The sequence below is a fragment of the Charadrius vociferus genome, unplaced genomic scaffold (genome assembly GCF_000708025.1).
Source record: "Charadrius vociferus isolate BGI_N301 unplaced genomic scaffold, ASM70802v2 scaffold356, whole genome shotgun sequence".
NCBI lineage: Eukaryota > Metazoa > Chordata > Aves > Charadriiformes > Charadriidae > Charadrius > Charadrius vociferus.
In genome coordinates, this window is record NW_009648717.1 from 1,994,271 (window position 1) to 2,002,936 (window position 8,666).

The 8,666-nt window shown below is 40.5% G+C and overlaps 1 protein-coding gene across 1 annotated transcript; it reads right to left on the reverse strand.

Moving 5' to 3' along the window:
• Positions 1 to 1,076: 1,076 nt before the first annotated feature.
• Positions 1,077 to 4,599, reverse strand: FBXL22 (F-box and leucine-rich repeat protein 22). The gene is made up of 2 exons (XM_009886721.1): positions 4,235 to 4,599; positions 1,077 to 1,422 (listed from the first exon to the last, which is right to left on the reverse strand). The coding sequence occupies exons 1-2, from the start codon at positions 4,567 to 4,569 to the stop codon at positions 1,077 to 1,079; spliced, it is 681 nt and encodes a 226-aa protein (XP_009885023.1). The 5' UTR covers positions 4,570 to 4,599.
• Between the last annotated feature and the right edge of the window lie 4,067 nt (positions 4,600 to 8,666).

The following is an 8,666-nucleotide window of genomic DNA, read 5'->3' on the forward strand; positions in this document are numbered from 1 at the left end:
CCTTGCGGTTTGGGATGAAAATAGCGATTTGTTTTGTACTTTGCAGTGAGAAGTGGGTGTTTATGAAGATCTCTACTGTGGTGTGTTCCTAATTTAGCATTTAAAGCTACAGGCTGTAAGTCACTGCTTTTTCTTGTAGGTTAGTTCTGTAAACTAGCACTTGTTCAGACTGTGCTTCCTTTAATGTCAACTTTAAAAAATAACTTGGTGTATCTTGTCAAAGTACATTATGCAAAGGGTCAAACGGCATTTTGCACACATTGCTGTGCATCCCTCATTTAAGAACTGAGGAAGTGATGGTTGTCAGGTACTCTGCTTGTGCTAGGAAGATCTTATGTGGCATGGTTATCACCCTTAGCGGATGGAATGGCCACATGGATATATCCTTTAACAGAAATCTGTTAATCACTCCTTCCCTGAAATTTGTGTAAATCATACAACGACCCAAGCTCTATCAGCTGTGGTTTTACGCCCTTTCCCATTACATAGGGAGTTCAGAAAGGGAGGAAGTCCACTCTGAACCTCGTGGCTCAGCGGGAGGGTCCTCCTTACTCTTTGCATCTTGGGTCTCTGTGTCAATCATTCTAACTCAATTTTAACTCAATTTCCCTTTGTATGTTTCTTCCATGCAGTAATTAATAAGGCGAACCTTGCCATCAAACCACTGTTAAACTTTGTTAAACTCCATTGAATTTATTCAACTCTGTCAAATTATTATTTTACCTCAATGAAACATACTTCTGCTTCTCTTCTAAGTGAGGTGCATTCCGCTCATCCAGGACAACAGGGTGTCAAAATTGCAGTTTTCAGCTTTAATCAGGTCTAGCATTATGTGACAGCAATGCAGGGTTTTCCAGTTTCAAGGAACAACAGAAAGCAAACAGGTTTTTCCTTAAGACTGTCCTGGTGGAGATGCATGTTTTTTCCTAGTGCGGCCTTTACAAAACATCAACCAACCGTTTGGACTTAAACCAGAATGCAGGAAAGTAGCTACAGTTCATTGAACCAATACTATCCAAGAGGGGAGTGGGAGTGGAGTAAAACACCCACAACTGAGTTTATACAATTTGTTGCACTTAAAGCAGAACTAATTTTCTTGATGCTTTTTCAAGCATCAGCTTTTTTTCTGGCTTATTGTCTGGAATCATGTTAGCACTTCTCTCTGCTCTCAGCATTACCGAAGGATGTTTTTCCCTGACTCTCTCTAGACCAGTTTGTGTTATGTTCCGGCAGAAATCCACGTGGAGCGTTTGCAGGGATCCCCCATAGAGGGTGACTGCTTCTAGTGTCTGGTCAGTGATCCGCACACAGTTTTCCAGTTTGAGTATCTTGAGGTTTGGGCAGTTCTTGAGAAGCAGCGAGATGCACTCGTCTGTCACATGGCCGCATCCAGAGAGGGTCAGAGATAGCAGGTTTGGACATCTGAAAACATGATCGTTACAGGTGAGATGAGGGGAAAAATAAATAATAGAGCTTGGGAGAAGCTAGTATCGTCAAGAATAAATATAAAAGTTAGAAAAATACCTCCTCTTCCATCAGGAGGGGCAAGAATGCATGAGTAGGCGGGAGCATATGTAGATCTTATCGTTCAGCTTTACTAATTGCAAAACTTACCTTCTTTGCTTTTTCTGTTGGTAGCAATATTTATAGCTCAGTTGGCATAGGGGAGAAGGGGAGGCAGATGCCTACTTAAGCTGCAGCTGCATTGTTTGTTCTTAAGGAGGTGCATGGTGCTGTACTTCTCCAGGCGTGGCGAATGAAGACCCAGTAATGATGAGATTCAAGTCTGGATGAATTTGAGGACAATTGAGTGAAGAGGCTGCTGTGTAGACATGCCGAGCATGGGCAAGTAAGACTTGATTTTACAGGGATTAATGGGTGTATTTCAGCTCCTTGGATTTACTGAATAGGCGCCGGCACCTAAGAGTGGTGATGCTTGAACCTCACACAACTCTTACACCTTCCTTCAAATCATTGAAACTGGTAAGAACATAACTGTTAAACAGTGATGCAGCAAATGAAAAAAGCTTTCTTTTTTGTTGCTTGAGTAGACTTGGGAAAAGGACTATTCCAGGTCAGTGTGTTGATGACTTATACTAACTGTCCTTGTGCAGAAAACTGGAGCAGACCAGTTACTACTACCTGTTGTGCTTTCCAGGCACATTTGCACGGACCCTTGTGCATCAGCCTGCAAAGCCTTCTTCTCTACAGTGTTTGGTTTGTGGCTTACACCTCCCTCCAGGGACCTGCAGTTCAGCCACCCATCTGCTTGGCTAAATGCAGCTTAATGTTCCTCTATTAGCACAGGACTTCCTTAGGCTCCGTTGTTGCAGGGAGAATGATTACAGCAATGCTAACATTGACCTTGTGAGACCTTTGGACAGAACTATTGGCCTGCCTCCATCCTCTGAGACCTGTACAGTAAGCACTTCCATACAAAGATTTGTGCTTACAACCTGTATTGGGGTTTTAGGTGTACAGCAGGCGTGGAGGCAAACAAGGGGCTTTGCCATCACTGCAGCGTGTTCTTTTGTCCTTAAAAGCTGCCCTCTCTTTCTCTACACCCCACCCCTCCATCCCCTGCTGCTGCATAACTTCAGCTTTTGCGGAGGTAATAAAGTGAGATCATGTCAGCTGCATGGTTATTTATTTTTTTTTTTACTCTTTTCCTTTACACTTATGAACAGTTAGAAAAATAAATGTTTTACAGCAGGCAGGGACAAGGGAGGCTCCAACCTGCCATCTCTTGTGGCTTTGTCAACAAAATAAAAGTACTCCAAACTCAGAGAGAAAAGCCGGATAGTTGTTTAATTTGCATTATTCTTTGCACAGAATGCTAAGAATTTTGTTTGGATGGAAATGCGTTCAACGGGTTGCTGCAAAAAAAAGAAGGCAGGAACTTGGCTTAGGAAGGCTAAAATGGAGGTGGGGTGAGTGTCAATATAAACTGTCATTTTTAAGAGTTCAGTTTAACTTCTGGAAACAAATTCATGTAAGGCTGAAAGGCATTTGCTGAATTTTTATGAACTTTGAGATTGCTTACTACTCAGGCTTTGCTTTGAATTTTGTGCAGCAACCAGTTTGGGGTTACGAATTCTGCAGAGAAAGGCACTGAAACTGTTTCTGCAGAGCTGTGGTCTTGCAGCCTCTTTCTGAATCCTAATTTGTGCTGGCCAAAAGATGGGACTAGTTAAGTGTGGCCTCATGGTGGATCCTCCAGTGCCAGAATCAGAGAAATGCTTCCTCCTACACCCTCCTTTGTAGGCACAGATGTGCTTCCTAATGATACTTCGCTAATTAATCCAAATTTTTTAACAGTTGTTCTAGAACAGTTACTTCTGAAATTTTGTACTTGCAACTTAAATGTTCTGTTTTGAACCTACATTTCAGTCCTTGTTTTGAGATGGCACTGTTGCTGGTTCTCACCAAGACACTGTGTTCTGTCAGTATCCTGTAATTTGTTGAGGTTTTTTAATTATTACTTCCAAATGGAACTTTTTTGCTTTCCATGTTGCAGCAAAAGCTGAAGGCTGGCTGCGGTACAAAGGTGCGCCGTTTGAGGACAGGCACTGTCCTGCCCCTTTCAGCTCTCGTCTAGGACCACAGCCATCCTCGGTGTTACTAAAACACTAGGATTGGCTCCAACCTCTTTGCCCCTCCTAATGTAATTTAACTTTACTTTTCTTAGAGCTGCTTTGTAGCAGTAAAGCTGTTTAAGGGTCTGCACCCAGAGCTGCTTTTCCACAGCGGTATTTCTTTTCCTTTACTGTAGTTTATAAAAAGCTTAGGCAGAGTTGAACTTCAGTGTAAAAGCAATACTTATTTCTAGTAACATGTTTAATGAACTTGGTTTTGTTATGACATATTCACTATTTGAAATCACGTCTTCCTTCTGGGCCCCCCCACAGGAGAATGCTTTGCACTGCTCGAATGGTACCTTTCAGTTAAGCAGCAGTTTAGTAGGCAGTATTGCACTTTCCTATGTTAATTATTCATTCTTAAAAAAAAAAAAAAAAGAAGGAAAAAAATAGGCTTAAGGAAAGTTAATATGAAGTATACACTATTGACACTATAAAACCAACTTAATACTATATTAAAACTGCAAAGCCAAAGCACTCACGGAGTTAGTGCTCCATTTCCTGCAGGATGTATGGAGTAAACAGCTCTCAATTCTGTCATTTCAAGGCAGTTAACCTTTACAGTAGATGTAGAGTTTCACACCCAAAGAACGTACCTGTTGCAAACTTCTAGTAAAAAATCATTGACAGTGTTTTCATGCCTGTTACAGAAGTCTTTCTGGAAATTGTTTTTCATCCAGTCCTCAATGTTACACACCTTGACTCTCTCTGAATACCAGCAGATGGATAAGTATTTTAAAGCAGGTCCCAGGAGAAAATTATCCTTCTTTAGTTCCGCTGGAGAATGAAAGTTCAACAAAGACCACAGTAAAGGATCCTGAAACACTTCTAGCAACTTGTGACATGTTTTCGCTAAACTTTTCCTACTATTTTTGTCCAGAAAAGAAAACAGATGTAAAAGGCATTCCCGATTCAGCTGGGTTATATGCATAGCCGATCAGAGCGTGTTAGAAAGAAGACAGTCTCCTGGCCTTGTGGGAGACTAGCAGTGCTGGAGGGGGCTCCGAATCACCAGAAGGCTGTTGCACATATATGGTTGTGGAATGGTGTTTATTTTTAGCCAACAACTGGTGCCGAAGCTAAGAACAGGGAAAGGAAAAGAAACATGCATGCATGAAACTGCTGTTCTGTTTCTACAAGGGAATGGAATGGGCATGTGGAATAGCAGCACTTCACTGTCACGAAATGCTTCCTTAAAAGGGATTTCTTTCCTTTTAGGCACTCCTGAAGCTTAGCAAAGTTCTTGTGCTGAGTTACTGAACCTGGGTCAGGGGGTGTAGCTACAGCTGCAGGGAGTAGCTTCGCCAGCCTCTCAAGTTTGGAGGATTTGGCTTTCCTAGAAGTTTGGTTTTGCAGTGTACAACAATTGTAGCCTCGATTTGTTTATTGATTTTTTTTCTAAGGTTGCGCTTTTGCTTCATGTTCAATGACTGACATTAGATTATCAACTTTAATTTACAGCTTGCAAAACAAGTTGAAAGGGTGCTTTAAAGCACACGAAGTCTGCAGCTTCAATTTACAAGCCTCCGACTAAGGGACAGTTTTCTGCATGCTGTTGTTTGAATAAACAAAGCTAGCTGTTTCCCCACCTTTTGCATGAGGAAAGTAATGAGAGGCAGGAAGGCAGGCATGGGAACTGCAAGTCTATGCTTAGCTGCTCCTAGGCTTGTGCTTTTAATAGAAGTCTTCTATTAGCTTGAGTTTTACAAGTTTTCTTTTGTTGTTTATGTTGTTTTTTTCAGTTCTGTTACCATAGCCTTGGCAGGTTTGGTGGGAAAAGTACGTACAGAATTTTTAGGAGTAAAAGTGTTTGTTTTCCAGTAAAGGCAGAAACTGTTGGAGAAAGTTTCTCCTAGAAGAAAAATAAAGCCTAGAGGAAATGCAAGTTAGAATTAAAAGCAACAATGAACAGCCCTATAACTTTTATGTTATGTTCAACTAATTAGTAGATATTAACAGAAAAACAGACCTGCAGGAATTTTTGAAGTGGCTTGCACATTTTTAGTAGCCGGGAGATTTTATGTACCTATGCATTTGCGTTTGTTTCAATATGACGGGGCTGAGTGGGACCAAAGTCCATCTCTTCCTTCTACCCTGCAAATGCAGTTTGAAATTCAGTTCTGAAAAACAGGATTTGAAATCCGTTTGCTGTCTGCAACAATTATTTTAGTTTCTTATCTGTGCTTGAGTGATGTGTATGCTTACACATCGTGACTCAAAAAATGGCAATTATGGATCTGTTTAATTCTTTAGAGTTAGTAATTTTCTATTATATATGGTAAGCTGCGCTTAACCATTGCTGGTCTTTTTGGGTTTATATCCTTTGTCATTGAATCTTTTCTTTGAAATGAGGAGGAGGTTCCTGCTCCCCACCCACGCTCAGAAACAGGCTCTGGACAGTGGCATGAGTACTTTAAGAAGCCACAAAAGGGAAAAGAAGGATAGATGATTTCACATACCAGGTAAGCCACTCACTGGAAAACAGCAGCTTAAAGGGTGTGCCAGCAGTTGTCGTTCTTCATTGTCATACTAGTATTTGTCAACTCTGTCCCATTCCTCCTTTTCAGAACTTACCTTCATTTTTGAGCAGGTTTAAATAGTTGAGACTGCTCAAGAGTTGTAGTAAATACAGGAATATTAGTTATAAAAAAAACCCAACCCACAAGCAAACTTGAATGACAAGGTTACCATTGCTGGGATGGACGCTTTAACCACACAGAGGACACACGCCATGATCTGACATAAAAATTAACAGCCATTGGATGATAAGGCCCTCTAAAATTGAAGGGCAGGTCCTCTTTGGGTTCAGATTGCTAAGTTTTGGTAGAGGTGTTAAATAGTGGGAACGCTTCAATTTGCTTTATTTTGTTTTCCCCAGAATATGTAAAAATACTCTGCCATCCATGTTCAAAGGATTTACACTAATGATATTCTGCAAGCCTGCAGAAAGACAAAAGGAGTTTCATTTTCTAAGGAAAGGAGACACTTTAATGGCACATTTTCCATAAACACACTGCGTGAATGAGATATAATTCACATTCAACCTGGAAATGCTCCAGAAACACACAAGATGAGCACAGTCAGTAATCCTCACTGAAAATTACACACTAGATTTTAATGGTAAACAATTACAACTATGGCACTACAGTACTTGAGGATATCCTAAAGCACATTGGAATCAATTTTCAAGGTGCTGATTGATTACCTCATCAGTAAGACACAGACACATCAGTAATGAAACATTGTTGGGGAAACTTTTGAACGCCACGTGTTACGCTTTCCATTGATATAGCAAAATCCTTATAAATGGCCTCCTGCTTTTGATACAAGTCCACTGACCCTGCCTGTCTGAAAGCTGTAAACTCTCCCTCTCTCACTGACATCTGTTACCGTCTGGAAAGCGCCTTCTGAATTTACATTGAGAAGGAGCTCTGCTTGTAAGTGCCTTAGAGTTTGGGATAACGCTGCACTTAACAGCTCGCTATACAACACGCTAAAGCATCTGTATTCTGAGAGCTGGACATTTTGCGGTTTTATGTAGATCTTGCCTCCAGTTGTATACGTGTCTAAACAATTACTAACAAAAGGACAACCTTTGATCAGACAAATTTTGGTGAAACATATGCAAATCTTTGAACTGTAGAGAGCGGTTGTTGCTTGCAGAGCAGTCACGAGCAAGAAAAAAAATCTTGCCAGTTAGTGTGTACTATGATCAGCAGTAAGTAGAAAAGAAACATTTGGCTTAAATGAAATGAGATATCCCCCCCCTCCCACAAGCTAGTAGATAAATATAGGATATACAAGTAAGGTTAAAAATGTAATACTAGGCCAGGTGCAGTATATGTTACTGGTTCAGTGCTCAGTTACTTTTTTTTTTTTTTTTTTTTTTGACACCACACTGAATAGAATACAGTGGATAAGCAAAGTTCTCCACCAGGAAGAGAAATACTTGTGTTGCCACAACAAACTGTTCATACTGTCCATCTGGGTTTGCAGTGGGAGAAAGTTAAATTAGGAAGGGATTTACAATGTATTCGTTCCAGCAAAGCATATGGCTGAGTCCTTATCACCACCTGCTGCGAGAACAAGACTGACCTGATTGCATTGTGATCCCATGCCCGTGTCTCAAATGGACCGTGCTGGATAGATACTGTTGCCCAAGACCTTAATGTTATAGAGCAAATGGTACTGAAAGGAAATACTGAAGTGAGAACATAACTCTGACCCAAAAAATTAAATGGAGAAGTAGAAGCTGCTTAAAATAAGTGAATGTTGCTAAAGATTATAAATTTAAGTTTCTAAAAATACAGAAAGGCACATTTACATCACTGGTTTGCGAGAACACTGCATACACCTGACTACTATAAGTTAAACTGCTTCTGGCCCATAGCTAGTTGTATGTTTTAAGCTTTGTATTCTCAAGGCTGAAATTCAAAAAACAATCCAATCCAAGTAGCGTGCCGCCAAAATGCAGCTACAGAGGGAATCTACTGAGCTCCCCAGCTAACTGTAAGCAGTAAGGCTGCCCTTCAGGGTAATAACGCGATAAGATGCTTCACTTGCCCCACACACCAATGAAGACTGTCAAATACCTTTTTCTGCCTGTACAAATGGTAACGGCTACCTGTTCTGGTTAAAGAAAGGCTTTGGCTGCAAGAAACAGAGAAATGGTAGGTGACAATCTATCTACAATTTAAAGCAATGAATAGTTCTGTTTATTGTTCAACTTAAGTAAAAGAAGACATTGTTATATATGTCACTTAATGTATCAAATAATAATCACAATAGGTTTTAACTAGTGTACACTTTACATATTCATACACCATTAGCCATGCTGAATGCTTTCTGCAGTTTTATATTAAGCCAATTTCTCTCTTTCCTGGTTTAAGATGCTAGGGAAAAGCTATGAAGAACACCATTTTAAAAAACATCTGATTGCAACTTCTCTTTTTACTTGTCGGTGTACAGGTAGCAGGTAACCCACAGCAAGGAAAGTGATGCCTACTCCGTGTGCTGCAGGTAGAGCTA

Excerpts from the sequence above, each read along its gene's own strand:
- FBXL22 (XM_009886721.1), bottom strand. The coding sequence starts at position 4,569 with ATGCATATAACCCAGCTGAATCGGGAATGCCTTTTACATCTGTTTTCT. Across the intron at positions 1,423-4,234 it reads TTACTAGAAGTTTGCAACAG|ATGTCCAAACCTGCTATCTC; the intron begins GTACGTTCTTTG and ends TCATGTTTTCAG.